A 14,960-nucleotide genomic window follows, 5' to 3' on the forward strand; every position below is an offset into this window, starting at 1 on the left:
ACAGTCTTATGGTGGTTGAGGTGAGTATCTGCTCTAGGTTTTCAAACCTAAAGACTAGCACTGAAGACATGCAGTTTATTTTTCATATATATATATATATATATATATATATATATATATATATATCTTCTCAATAGGACAATCAAAATAACCGGATTGGTCAGTGGACAAACATTTCTTCAACTGGGTGGATATTGCAGCTTTCTCATGAGTTAAACCCAGAGGCACAGCTAGGGATGTACACACTAAAGGCTTTTATTGGTGACCGAATGATCTCCCAGGAGTTTGAGGTGAAAAAATATGGTAAGTCATTGAGTGCAAAAGTACAACAGCAGAGCTGACGTCCTCACTAAGCAGTTTGTTTCTGGTTTAGTTTTACCCAAGTTTGACGTGGCTGTAAAAACACCACAGACATACAGCGTTGGAGATATGGGACTGAAAGTTGAGGCTTGTGCCAAGTGAGTTTTTATTTTCCTGTATTGTGGGTGGATGGGTCTTGATCTCATTCCTTGCAACATTTTTCCCAGGTATACATATGGGCAACCTGTACCTGGTCAAGCGCTGGTGCAAGTATGCCGTGAGCCATATCCATTCAGTGAGGTTCCTGGTCTGACTCGTCTGTGCCTGAATAAAACTGTTAAGGTGTGACTCCTGCCATACAGAGCAAGGATTTTCTTGTGCTAGACTTTACTGACTATCTTTCATCTGAAACCAGATGAATGCCACAGGCTGTTTCTCCCTTACCTTCAGTACATCTGTGTTTTTCAAAACCAAATTTGAGGATAACTTGGAAGACTTGTTTCTTGTTAACTTGAATATCACTGAGGAGGGAACAGGTGAGTTATTGGCTGATTAAACCAGTGATGCATGTGTACATGTTTAATTGCTGTCTTCATGTTTGCTCTTTCTTCCCAGACGTAGTTGTATCAAAATCCACAAATGTGTACATTACATTTGAAGTAGGGAATATCAAATTTGTGGAGCTCCCAGAGTCTTTTAGACTTGGATCAATGATTGCTGGAAAGGCAAGTAAAAGTTCATGACGTTACAGAAGCCTTCACATTGTTTCCCTTCCCTAACTTTGTCTTTCCCAACAGGTCTTGGCGTCTTTTTTCAATGGGACTCCAATTGCAAACAAAGCAGTGTATCTCCTGAATGGTAACGGTGGGCCTGATGAGCTGCTGCTGAATCTAACCACGAACCAGAACGGACTGGCCACGTTCTCCCTCAACACTGCTAAACTTCCCAAGGCTGATCTAAATCTGATGGTATGATTTTTCTCTATTTTAAATGACAACTTCTCTAGCAAGACTACAACTGCATTTTGTTGTTCTCTAGGCAAGTGCAACTCCAGCGAGTTATTATGGATATAAATCCCCACACTTCAACACCGATAGGAGGGTTGTTCAGCTTCTCCAAGCTTCTACTCCTGACAGCCAAAAGTTCAGTGAACTGACTATAGTGGAGCTTAAGCAGCCGCTCAAATGTGGTGCTGCGTTTCCAGTGACCATCAAGTATTCTTTTGTTGGAGAAACTGGCAACTACAACACTGACATCATCTATATGGTGACTGAAAATATTAGTTTTGAGGTGATTGTTCTGTTTTGATTGCACTGATCTGTCTGGCACATTTTATGCACTGGTGTCTTTTGTCAGGTCTTGTCCAGAGGAGTGATCGTCCTCGATGGGCTTCAGACGGTCACGGCGAGTGCTTCTAATACCATCACGAGCGGCTCAGTGTCGTTCCAGCTGTCTGTCAGTGTTGATATGGCTCCAGTAGTGGAGATTCTGGTCTACTGTGTTCTGCCCAGTGACGGTGTAGTTGTTGGTACAGCATCATTTAAAACTGAAATGTGTTTCCAAAACAAGGTATGGTGTGCACTAGCATCTTTTGGCTTTAAGTGGGGAACGATGACATGTCTTAGTGTGTTGGTCCTTGTTCCAGGTGTCTCTAAAGTTCTCTCCTGACACGGCGGTTCCTGGTGAGGAAAACGTTCTGACCGTCTCTGCTCAAGCGGGATCCCTGTGTGGCCTCAGTGCTGTAGATCAGAGCGTCCAGATCTTAAAGCCAGGGACACAACGCCTGAATCCTGAAATGGTACCCATGTGCAGTTCAGTTTTCCTGTTGGGCTTAATTTGACATCAGGTTCAACTATAGGATTTCATTGTCCTTATGGATCAATTGGACGAATCCATACTATTATGACGTGACTATTATATTTAAAGCCATTTTTATTTTTTTTTTACTTGTGACCAACAGACCAAATGGTAGTGCATTTAGTTCAATTTTCTAGAAGTGTGAGACATGCCAACACCTGTATTGTATCACTTAATATTCAACTATCTGCTTGCATTGACGCATTATGAGAACTGATCCGTACGATGAGAACTGTTTTCTCTAGAGCGGCTATATATATATATATATAATGTAACTAAATTCATTACAAGAAATGAACCATCACTGAACTTAAGCTGGACTCTGACACTATTCCCTTTTAGAAACAAACTGTTTCTTTATCACCGTAAAGCTGCTTTTGAGACAATCTGTATTGTAAAGCATTATATAAAGTTGACTTGTTTTGTTGACCCAGGTGTTTGACTTGCTCCCGGTGCGGTCGCAATCAGGTTATCCATACAGCGTTGAGGATGAACAGGAGTGTCTAACAATTCGACCCCGTCGAGCTGTTCGCACAGACCATGCCTATACAAGTTTCAAGGTAGAAAATCCTTCATGACCATGTAGTCAGAATACTGCAGGGTCCTTGATTTCAGTTTCATCTCTGTGTTCTCTTGTTTCTCTGGCAGAGTGTGGGGTTGAAGCTCGCAACAAATCTGAATGTACGAGAACCTGATTGCCTGAAGTACAAAGACCTGGTTTATTATCGGAATAACCCCAGACGTAAGTCTATGCAGTTATACTTTTTTCTTTTTTTTTTTTTTCTGCATGACTTGGTGAACCTAAGGTTATTTGATCTCAACTTGTTTTTTGTTTTTAAAAAGGTGCATTGTGTAATATTTAGGAGGATCTGTTGACAGAAATGCAATATCATATACATAACTGTTTTCAGTGACCCTAACCTTACATGAACCATTGTTTTTATTACCTAAGAATGCGCCATTTCTATCTACATGCACTGCCGGTCCCCTTACATTGAAATGTTTCTACAGTGGCCCTAAATGGACAAACACATTTTGTCACTGTTCTTCGTGCAAAGAAGCAAGCTAAAGCAAATAAAACTACACGTCATCAACACAATGATGAATAAGTAACAAACATATGATTTTACTGAATTAAGTAAACACAAATTATTAACTTGTCTTTGTAAATAAACCTCATTGCTTATCTGGCTACTCTCTGCGGTCTCAGACGACGACATCTGTTGGCCACCGTAACTTCTGTTGGTTGCAATTCGCAAACACCACTAGATGCTGCTAAAAATCTCACACTGCCGCTGCTAAAAATCTCACACTGCCGCTTTAAATGCAATGAGGGGCTGTTTAGATATTTTGTAACTTCAGAACTTGAATGCATTCAAAAAGCAGGCACTTCTAGTCTTGTCTTATTTCAGCATTTGAGTTGCGGGCCTTTGCACCATTGGAATCCTCTGCGTCAGCAGCAGGGGGAAGTGAGAGCAGCTCCACCAATGATGTGACCGTCAGGGTTTACTTTCCAGAAACCTGGATCTGGCAGCTTGCTCAAGTGGGGTTAGTAAAACCTCTTGTTGCTAAAACTACTTGCCCACAATTTTTACTGCTGTCCCCCTCGCTTCTATTTTCTGCTGTCCTTTTTTCAGAAACACTGGATCCACACAAGTTCCCCTCAAGGTTCCTGACACAATCACCACATGGGAGACTGAGGCGTTCTGCCTGTCTGCCAAAGGTTTCGGTCTTGCTTCTCCTGCTCTGCTGACGGTATTCCAGCCCTTTTTCCTGGAGCTCACGCTGCCGTACTCCATCGTCCGGGGGGAGTCTTTTGAGCTGAAGGCCACCGTCTTCAGCTATCTGTCCGAGTGCATCATGGTCTGTCATGGTTTCTTTTATATAATGGATCTGTATAGAGTAGGTGATGTGTCTTTGCTCCATGTGCTCTTGTTTCATTGGCAGGTTCGAGTAACTCCAGCTCAATCCTCGGCCTTCACTCTGAAACCATTGAATGATCCGTATTCATCTTGTCTCTGTGCCAATGGGAGAATAACCTTTAAATGGGGTTTCACAGCTTCTCTCCTTGGTCAGTTTTGTACAGTCTCTACTGAAGTGTTTAAGGTGTTACTCACCATAGGGATGCACAATAGTGTGTGTGTGTATATATTTATATATATATATTTTTTCTTCTGAATTATAGCACTTTAAGCACAAATCAAGAGAACAATTCATAAACATGGTTTATCTAATCTAGTTTCCTGCTTTATATTTAATAAATTGAGTCATATGAATGTAACTCCACATTATGAACAAACAAGCTCCTACTCAAAAGCTAAAATGGTGGATTTCCTAATATGAACAAACAATCTGGAACTGTTAAGTGTTTTTTCTATTAACTAAAGACTGACAGAGGTTGCATCTATTCAACAATTGCAAACAATAGTCAAGTTTATCACTAAGGTTTGATCACAGATTTAGTCAGAGCAAACAGTGCCAGTCAATTCCAATTCAAGAAACTGCAAATGTCAAAACTGCTATTAGGACGAACAGCTAGTGGGTTTGTGTAATGGAGAAGTGACAATCACAATCGCAACTAAAATGATTCATCACCACTTGTCTGTCACTGCAGGAGCTGTTAATGTGACTGTCAGTGCTTCAGCTGAACCGTCCCAGACTCGATGTGGCACTGAGGTTGTGACTGTGCCAAGGAGAGGACGTATTGATGTAGTCACTCAAAGTCTACTTGTCCTGGTGAGTTAACCAGCCTTCTGGAGTTTGATCATGGAGCTCATGCTGCTTTACTGATGTGTGTATTGCTTTTATAGCCTGAAGGAGTTGAAAGGACAGACACCCAGAGTTGGTTACTGTGTCCAAAGGGTTTGTTTGCACTCAGTGATTCTCAAACATATCCCCCCCCCAGAAGCGTACAGCCAAACATTAGTAGACAAACATTAGCCTAGCGCTCTGTGCTGATTTGTTCTGTTTGGACCGCAGGAAATGTCCTTTCTGAAGATGTGACTCTGACGTTTCCTACAAACGTGATCCAGGGATCAGCCAGATGCTCCGTTTCAGTCCTAGGTAAAGCTGTTCATTTTTGGAGAAACCAGCAGTGTGACTTTCAGCAGAATAACATATGGCTTGTTTCTATTCCTCTCATAGGAGACATAATGGGTCGTGCACTGAATAAACTAGATGGGTTGTTAGAGATGCCATATGGTTGTGGAGAACAGAATATGGGTGTTCTTGCTCCAGATATTTACTTACTGCAGTACCTGCAAGTCACGAGGCAACTCACTGCAGCCATCCGAGAGACCGCCACAGGCTACCTTCAAAGAGGTGTGGGTTTAACTTGGGAGACTAAGGACGTCCAAAGGACGTTTAGTTTTTTCATTGGATTGTGGCAGACTGTCTAATTTCTTGTGGATTTTGACCTGAACAGGATACCAAGGACAACTAAACTACAGGCACAGTGATGGATCATACAGCACATTTGGTTATGATGAATCAAATACATGGTGAGTTTCAGGCTGGTTCTGGACTCTAGTATTGTCACTAGAAGATGAAGCAGTTTATATATTTAGTTCGTCATGAACTTCCTCCACGGTCAGGTTGACTGCCTTTGTCCTGAGATCTTTTGGTCTAGCGAGGGACTTCATCTTCATAGATCCGAATGTCCTTCAGAGTGCAAAGGATTGGTTGATCAGCCAGCAGGTTTCAGACGGCTGTTTCATGCAGCAGGGAACTCTGTACCATTATGCCCTAAAGGTGGACACATGTTTCTTCAAATGCTCCATGATGTATTCAAGGGATGAAACTATTCTTAATCCACTTACTGGTGTTTTAGGGTGGAGTTGATGATAACATTACAATGACCGCCTACATCACTGCATCACTGCTTGAGCTAGGCGTCCCCTCCACGGTAAACTTCAGTAGTTGTATGAGCTCCTTACAGATGACCTTCCTGTTCTGGCTTTAGTCTGACACTTGCTTCTTTTTTTTTTTTAGGATCCCGTCATTACCAACGCTTTGTCTTGCCTGAGGCCTGTTGTTGGGAACCTGGGAAACACTTACACCACGGCTCTTCTGGCCTACACCTTCAGTCTGGCTGGAGAGACCACCACTCGATCACAGCTTCTAACCACTTTGAAGAATCGTGCCATTTCTGAAGGTGAAAATTTAAATGGCCTCTTGAGATTTTCATCAGGTTCTATGGTGTCAACTTTATCCCCTCCATCTCATCCTTAGGCATTAAACTCCATTGGTCTCAGTCTACATCTGGTGATACTGTGGCGGTGGAGATCAGCTCTTATGTGCTGCTAGCAGTTCTCACAGTCAAGCCCCTCACAACGGCTTCTCTGAGCTATGCTAACCGCATTGTCAACTGGCTGGTGACCCAGCAGAATCCCTATGGAGGCTTTTCCTCCACCCAGGTGCCTCTGACCACTCATATATGGTTGCTTGTTCTCATGTTTGGGAGTTATTAATCATTTCCTTGTTTTAGGACACTGTGGCGGCTCTTCATGCCCTGTCTGTGTACGCTGCTCAAGTGTTCAGTTTGGATGGCTCCAGCACCGTTACCGTACAGTCCTCAGTAGAAGGAGACTCTTATAGCTTCAACGTGAATCGGGACAACAGGCTGCTGTATCAGGAGAAGCCGCTGAAGAAAGTCCCAGGCAAATATGGTATTAAAGCGTCAGGATCCGCTTGTGTGTCTGTCCAGGTCTGTATCTTCACCCTCTGCATTTGTTTCTTTTGTGCACATATTAATTCTGTTTTACTTATCATAGATTGCATGTTTCTACAACATCCCGACACCTGTTAAAGTCTCCAGGACGCTGAGTGTCGAAGCAAAGGTGACTGGAGACTGCAGACTGGCTAATCTTATGTTGAACTTCACAGTGAAGTAAGAACATCTTTGACTTTCTTAAAAGCAGCTCAAGCTTTAATGCCCTGAAAGCTGCTTGTTCCTGTCGTCTAAACCTCTTTATTCCCCTTCATTCAGATACAGTGGTACACAAGCAAGTACTAACATGGTCATCGTGGACATTAAGCTGCTGTCGGGCTTCACGGCAGATACGTCACCGGTTTGTATGGGTTTAAGATGACTTGTAAGATCCAAAGATGCTTGAAGCTCCTTCAGATGTGATTATCTGTAAATGATGGTCTTTTCCTTCCAGCTTGGTTCTCCACCCCAATCATTTGCTCCACTAGTGGAGCGGGTTGATGCTCAAGATGATCATGTCCTAGTGTATCTGAAAGAGGTGAGACTACACTGGGTACATTACTAGCTGCCACCTTCATGTATGTCCATCTGTGCTGTAATCTCTTCTGTATTGCAGGTTCTCAAAAGCTTCCCCATAACTTACACGCTACGGCTAAAACGGGTTCTTGCAGTGAAAAATCTCAAGCCAGCAGTCATCAATGTTTATGACTATTATCAGACAAGTAGGCTTTCATCAACGTTTGGCTGAATTTCCTGTAGAGTTTCCTGTATGCTAAGTTCTTGTTTTTTTGTTTTTTTTCAGGTGATCAGTTTGAGACCACATACACGTCCCCCTGTCCATGATTGTGCAGTAGTACTGGCTACAAAACATGAATCAAATAAAACATTTTATACAATCAGTGTTTTGCGTATTTCTGTGGATTAAAGTTTGTTTGAAGCTGGAAGCAGTGTTACAATGATAAAAGAAATAATGCAGCAAATTGTTTCTAGAAAAATTGTATCATAGTCCAGCAAGTTCAGTGGTTCGTTTTTGTTGTAAAAGTTGATATGGCAGATGATAATGGTGAATATTAAATGGCCTCAAATCAATTTTGAATTATTTAAAAGCAGTGCTCAAAATGCTCCCGTATTGTTAATAAATTCATAAGCATTTTTTTAAGTTACTTTTAGTACTCTCTAATAAAGGAGGGTATACTAGTTTTTAATTGGGGGTACATTTAAATTAAACGCATCCCTAACCTTGTCTGTTTCTGTACTTCTGTAAGTTTTACATTAAGCATTTAAAATGTGACTCAAACAATACCTGAAGTTTCTTCCTCAATCTAATTCAATGTTATACTGAACTTCTCAGTGATTAATGCTATATAAAAAGTTCTGGCATGAAACTTGTCTAGATTGTGTAGACTAATAGGTTAACTCACTTGTTCATAATCACATAGTTATCTATAGGGTGCAGCTGATTGGTTCTTGCATATTCAGTAGCCAATGAGTTTGCTGTTTAACCTTCAATTACTTGGTCAGCATTTGCCTTTGCAGTGTGCTTTTAGAAATCCAACATCAAAGATAAGTGCATATGTGGGATTCACTCTCAAATTGTGTTGACATTACCATTGCATGGGACATGTGAAATGCCAAGTAGTCACGCATTAGCAATGTAACTCAGACAATAGATATATCAGCAAGTTCTTTTTCAAATATCGTAAAATGACTCGTGAATCTAAGTGTTCTCTTACGAGAGGTCTCTCGTACTGCGTAAGATATCTTACGCTAGGGGAAAATCCATTTTCCGCGAGATATTGAAGCCAAAAATTATCCTTAATTTTGTAATAATGCTGACGCCAGACACAATCAGGGCACTTCGCGCCCGCTGCGTCACGTCACGTCCCGCCGAAATGGGCGTGGTCTAGGCCTATAAATACCGCTCGCAGGCAGCTATTATCTGATTTTTCATCCTTCAAGCGAAGCACACGCATCGCTGGAGCTGGAGAAGAAGCCGCGCCGTCTGAGAGAGAGCACCTTCAGCGGGACGAGTCACTGAAGTCGCTGGCCGCGCCGCCTTCCTGCCTTCCTGCTGCGCTTTCCGGCGCTCATATCCTTTCCTTTACACTGTACTCTGTTTGTGTGTGTTCTAAAAAGAGCTAGCGTCTTTTTCAAGATGCCTTCCTGCGGCTCGTGCAGAGCCACACTCAGCGTCCCACTTCAAGTCCCACTGCGGCCGGACTCACACCAAAGCTATTCGCTCGTCCAGTTCCAGCAAATGTGACTGTTCCAGTGTTTTCTGCAGCCAACAAGCCGGTTCTGTCACCCGCTTGCCTGCACACAAATCCCGTGTGCAGGCAAGGTATTTATATAGCGCTTCACAATCATATAGGGGGAATCTCCTCAACCACCACCAGTGTTCAGCCAGTACCGGTGCCATCCAGCCGGTTGTGAGCGGGCTGCTCGGGCGAAGACCACTCGAGGCCGAGGCTCGCCGCGGCCTGTGCGAGTACTCGCATGAGCTCCGTCTCGATGGACGTTCTCTTGCCTGACGATGTGCGGGCAGGGGGCGCGGGATCCTCAGAGCCCGCCCAATCCTCACTGCCTGACGCCAGGATAGAGCAGGAATCATCCTCTCCCAGCAGGGCTTCCTCAATCAGAAGTGCGTCACAGCTCTGAAACCTTGGAGAGCGAACGACTGGTACCAATCAGGTGTAAGCCTGGGGACTTCCTCGAGGGTGAAAGTGGTGTCCACGGACGCGTCCACCTCGGGATGGGGAGCGCTGCTCGAGGGCAGACCGTTCTTCGGCCAGTGGTCGGAACGGGAGAAGCTCCTGCACATAAACTGCCTCGAAATGCTGGCAGTAGACAACGCGCTGACGCGTTTTTGTCCCCAAATAAAAGGACGCCACGTCCTGGTCCGTTCGGACAACATGTCTGTGGTGTCCTACATAAATCGCCAGGGCGGCCTCAGGTCCAGGAACCTGTACAGGCTGGCAGAACGCCTCCTGGTATGGGCTCAGTGCAACCTGCGCTCGCTCAGAGCAGCGCACGTGCCAGGGCTCCTGAATATAGGACCAGACAGACTGTCCAGGAACAATGTTCCGGCAGGCGAATGGTCTCTACACCCACAGACAGTCCAACTGCTGTGGAAGAAATTCGGCAGAGCGGAAGTAGACCTGTTCGCGTCTCAAGAAAACGCTCACTGTCCGGAATTTTTCTCCAAGAGCAGGGACGCGCTGGCCCATGTGTGGCCCCGCCGCCCGCTCTATGCTTTTCCCCCCGTCTCTCCTGCCTCAGGTGATAGAGCGGATCAGGGAAGAAGGATGCTCAGTATTGCTGGTGGCACCGTTCTGGTAAAACCAACCTTGGTTCCCAGTCGTGATGCAGTTAGCAAGTACTGCCCCGTGGCCAGTACCAGTGAGGAGAGACCTCCTCTCACAGGCCCACGGCTCGATCTGGCATCCTCACCCGGAATTGTGGTCCCTTCATGTCTGGGCCATCAACGGGTACATGTTGGACTCCCTAAAGGAGTATTAAACACGATCACGCAGGCTAGAGCTCCGTCTACGAGACGGCTCTACTCCTCGAAATGGTCAGTGTTTTCGGGCTGGTGCACAGCCCGTGGCGTGTCACCCACAGACTGTGGAGTGACTGAGGTGCTTTCCTTCCTACAAGAGCTGTTGGATAAGGGCAGGGCCCCCTCCACGCTCAAAGTTTATGTGGCGGCTATAGCAGCGTTCTCAGGAACAACGCTTGGTCAGTCAATAGGAAGGAACGATTTAGTCATCCGCTTCCTTAGAGGGGCTAAGAGACTGAATCCTCCCAGACCTCCCTCAGTCCCCGTATGGGACCTTTCTACGGTTCTGGAAGCCATGAAAGGTGCGCCATTTGAGCCTTTACAGTCAATTGATTTGAAACATCTGTCTTTCAAGACTGTGTTTCTGCTGGCTCTCGCTTCAGTGAAGCGCATAGGGGACCTACACGCGCTCTCTGTGAGCGCGACGTGCATGGAGTTTGGGCCTAAAGACTCAAAAGTTATACTCAAACCTAAGCACGGTTATGTTCCAAAATCCCTCAACACACCGTTTATGGCGCAGGTTATCTCCCTGTCAGCCCTACCGGTCCCTGATGAGGAAAGAGACGCGAGCCTCCTTTGCCCAGTCAGGGCATTATGAGCTTATGTGTCTCGCTCGTCTGTTTTCAGACAGACGGAGCAGCTCTTTGTTTCGTTTAGCGGGCGTTCAAAGGGACTAGCCGCGTCGAAACAGAGCCTATCCAGATGGATAGTTGATGCTATAGCGCTGGCATACGCCTCCAAGGGCATGCAGTGCCCGTTGGGCGTCAGAGCGCACTCCACGAGAGGCATGGCCTCTTCGTGGGCCTGGTCAAGTGGGATTGCCTTGCAAGATATTTGTATGGCGGCAGGCTGGGCCTCCCCGTCTACATTTATAAGGTTCTACAACCTAGAGGTTCCCGCCCTGCAGGCCAGGCTGCTGTCGGTCTAAGTTAACCAGTATTATCTGACCTGATGCTATCAGCTCAGAATGCTGCGTCTACTGAGCACAGCTCGATGTTCGACAGTGAAAAGCAGCAGCACGAGATGTGCCTGGGCAAACTGTGTAAGACCAACATTTCCCCATCAGTTCAGGCCGTACCCCGCCCTGTCTGTATGATGAAATTCACGTCTAAGCGACGCTGCCATATGTGGAAGAGTGCGGCTTCGCCCCTCCCTCTTCCCGGACTCCCTGTGAGTTCCTTGGGTGATTGTGCACTATATGTACCCCGGGCTTTCGCCCTTGGGTCTTTGGTGTCAGATCTCAGCATGCACGGCGTTTTGCATTGGGTCCCCTAGCGTAAGATATCTTACGCAGTACGAGAGACCTCTCGTAAGAGAACGTACTCGGTTACTAACGTAACCTCGGTTCTCTCTAGAAGAGGGAACGAGTTCTGCGTATCTTGCCGTGCATGCACACGCTCTGGTTGCTTCGATGATGAAAAACCAGATAATAGCTGCCTGCGAGCGGTATTTATAGGCCTAGACCACGCCCATTTCGGCGGGACGTGACGCAGCGGGCGTGAAGTGCCCTGATTGGGTTTGGCGTCACGCCAGGCCTGGCTCGATAGGCTGCTGCAGTTGCCGCAGAGCAGCCAATAGGCGCGCGAGCTGCCTCGCCTATGTCTGCATGCTGCCGCAACGCGTTTTGCATTATTACAAAATTAAGGATCATTTTTGGCTTCAATATCTCGCGGAAAAAGGATTTTCCCCTAGCGTAAGATATCTCACGCAGTACTCGTTCCCTCTTCTAGAGAGAACCGAGGTTACGTTAGTAACCGAGTACGTTTGCGGTACATTTTTATTCTCTTCGTGGAGACACTGCTTTACAGCATCTTCATTAAGCACCATCACTAAATTCTGAGAACTTTTGGGTTCCAGAAACGGGATGGGCATTCATGTGTAAATCTTAAACTTTGCTCAATCTACGAAACATAAACCAATGCTTATTGTTTAAGAAAGCTGTTTTATAGTCTTGCATTTGATGGAGTAAAATACCAGCACACAGCAGCAGTTTTACGGATTAAGATCCAGAAGCAGCAAGCCTTTTACGTAAGGGTACTGCGACTAAGCATAGTGGACATGAGAAAACTTACAGCCATATAACTGGGGCTATTACTTTATTTACCAACAACACACAAGGCTGATGTTTTCATTTACTCGTGTGTGTGTGTGTGTGTGTGTGTGTGTGTTTGTTTGGGCTCGGTTCAGCTGAATACATGTTAGTCATACTCCATTATTCATCCGTTGTCCAAATGACTACACATTTGGGAGTGTAGAGGGTTTGACAATGACGATTATCAAACGATGCTAAATCATCATACTATTTGCTCAGGTGATTGTGGGGGGTTTCGTTTCTTGTCTCTATCAGCCTGCAACATGTTACCATTTGTTAAAGCCACACATAATGCACGTTCTAATTGAATATGTTTGAGCTTTTTGGCTCAGGCACACATAGTCACAGGCCACTAGAATTAAGCCATTTGACATGGTAGCCACATGTTTAATGGCTAGATCTGCTTGGGGGAATACTGCGTAGGTAGAGCTAGTTCGCCTAGACCAAGCATTCACCCCACTTGTCATATTCAAAACTAAAGGGCCAGGCACACATAGCTAGCATGCACACGTTCCTATGGCTCTTCGGTGCAGCAGCAGTACATATGTTTTGGCGGTAGATCTGCTGGGGGTGGTGGATTTTTTGACGCACAGTACACTTGGCTTGTATTGTATTGTCAATGGCCATGTCACCTGCTCTGTTGGGGGGTAATTCATGTACGCTATATTGTACAGCAGCAGCATGTCTAACTTGCTCTCAGCAGCGTGTCGTGTATGTATTGGTCGTAGCAAGTCCTGTACTTGCTCTGCCGCAGCAGCGTAGCAGATCTACTCCGCCAAGACCAAACATACAACATTGTCATACCCATTACCATGCCAATCCAGAGGTGTAAAGTCCAGGGGTCAGAAAGTAAAAGTCCTGCCATTATGTTTATTCCACACCCATGAACTCAGCCAGCTGATTTCACTAATTAGTTCTATCTCCTGAACTTCTCTCAAAAGTTCTATCTCAAAACTAATGCTTTTAGTTTGTGTGGCTTTCACACATAACTGGCATATGGCCATTTCACAGACTGGTCAATTTTAGTAAGGTAAATTAACTGACAATATCTGTCCCAAGAGAGCTGGATACATTTTAATTTAACTAGGTCAGCCACTTTGATTTATTTTACATACTTTTATCAGTCCAAACGTGCTCTGTTTAATTGCACAGTGAGCACTGGTGATCCAGATGCAAATCAGGGATATATCATATTACTTTCAATTTTATTTTATTGATTTAGTTTGGTCCCCTTTTTCTTTTTTCTCAAGGTGAGCCGCCGAATAGATAATTGTATATAGGTAGAACACAAATCACTTACTGAGAGAGGAGCCATCCTCAGGTTAGGATAAAAGTTATAAACAACGCTAGATGTCTTGGAAGTTTTCCGTCTGGGAATTCCTGCGGTTTTCTTGGGGAAGAAGATATAGGTTTGTGGTGTTCAATGGGATTTCTTTTTCTTTTTCTATTCCAACTTAAGTTTCATGAGAACTGGGGAACATTTTATTTACATGGCAACACCTTTTCTTCTAAAGATGCACACAGCGATGTTAAACTGTATTTTTAGTTCATTATTATTACTATTTTATTTTACTTCTACACAACTGCACACAGTGTGTGTTGACATCACTTATGACCACAAATGCACTTCCATAATGTGGTTCAGGCTAATCATACAAATTTTGGATGTCTCCTATGATAAATAACGCAGGCGGTAAAAGCCCAGTAGGGGGAGCTGCAGTTAGGTTTCTGTCCTGGAATGTTAAGGGGATAAACGGTCCTGTGAAACGTTCTAGGATTTTTTCCCATCTTAAACAATTGGAAACTGATGTTTTGTTTTTGCAGGAGACACATTTACGGTTAGGCAAGGCAAGGCAAGGCAAGTTTATTTATATAGCACATTTCATACACAATGGCAATTCAAAGTGCTTTACATAGAAGAAATTAAAATAATAAAAAGAAATAAGAATAATTAAAACAGTTTAGAAAAATAAAATGAAATACAGTAGGCTACAGTACAGTCGGACGAACAGTGGCACAGTGCTCATTCAGTAAATGCATAGCTAAACAGAAGTGTTTTGAGTCTGGATTTGAATGTGACCACTGTAGGAGCACATCTGATCTCTTCTGGAAGCTGGTTCCAGCATAATAGCTAAAAGCAGACTCACCATGCTTAGAGTGAACCCTTGGTATTTCTAGATGATATGATCCTAATGATCTGAGTGATCTGTTGGGTTTATATTCAGTGAGCATATCTGCAATGTATTGAGGTCCTAGGCCATTGAATGACTTATATACCAGTAATAATACTTTAAAATCAATCCTAAATCTAACTGGGAGCCAGTGTAAAGACCTGAGGACTGGTGTGATATGTTCATATTTCCTGGTTCTGCTCAGAATCCTGGCGGCAGCGTTCTGTATGAGCTGCAACTGTCTTATGGTCTTTTTGGGAAGGCCAGTGAGGA

At 44.4% G+C, this 14,960-nt stretch overlaps 3 protein-coding genes across 3 annotated transcripts in view; all 3 read left to right on the plus strand.

Annotated features, from left to right (window-relative positions):
• The window catches only part of LOC309512978 (uncharacterized protein), a 58,336-nt gene extending 43,421 nt beyond the window's left edge, over window positions 1-14,915 (plus strand). The window contains exon 2 of the mRNA XM_082188753.1: window positions 14,370-14,915. The gene's annotated coding sequence lies outside the window, so the exon portion shown is untranslated. The remainder of the gene's footprint in view (window positions 1-14,369) is intronic.
• On the plus strand, window positions 145-7,764 carry LOC309512933 (alpha-2-macroglobulin-like). Its single transcript, XM_082188677.1, has 29 exons — window positions 145-303; window positions 374-458; window positions 528-642; window positions 716-836; window positions 916-1,025; window positions 1,098-1,268; window positions 1,339-1,566; window positions 1,657-1,869; window positions 1,946-2,098; window positions 2,592-2,717; window positions 2,806-2,899; window positions 3,570-3,705; window positions 3,795-4,020; window positions 4,105-4,228; window positions 4,772-4,893; window positions 4,968-5,019; window positions 5,137-5,220; window positions 5,302-5,478; window positions 5,582-5,657; window positions 5,751-5,907; window positions 5,987-6,061; window positions 6,148-6,310; window positions 6,388-6,572; window positions 6,644-6,862; window positions 6,930-7,045; window positions 7,145-7,226; window positions 7,320-7,403; window positions 7,482-7,587; window positions 7,668-7,764. Exons 1-29 carry the CDS (start codon window positions 237-239, stop codon window positions 7,706-7,708), a joined length of 3,708 nt encoding a protein of 1,235 aa, XP_082044803.1. The 5' UTR covers window positions 145-236; the 3' UTR covers window positions 7,709-7,764.
• Window positions 9,508-14,960, plus strand: part of LOC309513406 (uncharacterized protein) — a gene marked incomplete at its 3' end in the record, with an annotated part of 9,710 nt that continues 4,257 nt past the window's right edge. Inside the window, exons 1-2 of the mRNA XM_082189199.1 lie at window positions 9,508-9,699; window positions 9,778-10,806. Of these exons, the coding sequence (XP_082045325.1) occupies window positions 9,778-10,806 (1,029 nt within the window). The 5' untranslated portion in view covers window positions 9,508-9,699. The remainder of the gene's footprint in view (window positions 9,700-9,777; window positions 10,807-14,960) is intronic.

Source organism: Leuciscus leuciscus, assembly GCF_965113295.1.
Source record: "Leuciscus leuciscus genome assembly, chromosome: 13".
NCBI lineage: Eukaryota > Metazoa > Chordata > Actinopteri > Cypriniformes > Leuciscidae > Leuciscus > Leuciscus leuciscus.

Bases quoted from the DNA above. Each gene is read 5' to 3' on its own strand.
- LOC309512933 (XM_082188677.1), top strand. From the start codon at position 237: ATGTACACACTAAAGGCTTTTATTGGTGACCGAATGATCTCCCAGGAG. The intron at 837-915 runs GTGAGTTATTGG...CTTTCTTCCCAG, and splicing joins TATCACTGAGGAGGGAACAG to ACGTAGTTGTATCAAAATCC. The intron at 6,311-6,387 runs GTGAAAATTTAA...TCTCATCCTTAG, and splicing joins GAATCGTGCCATTTCTGAAG to GCATTAAACTCCATTGGTCT.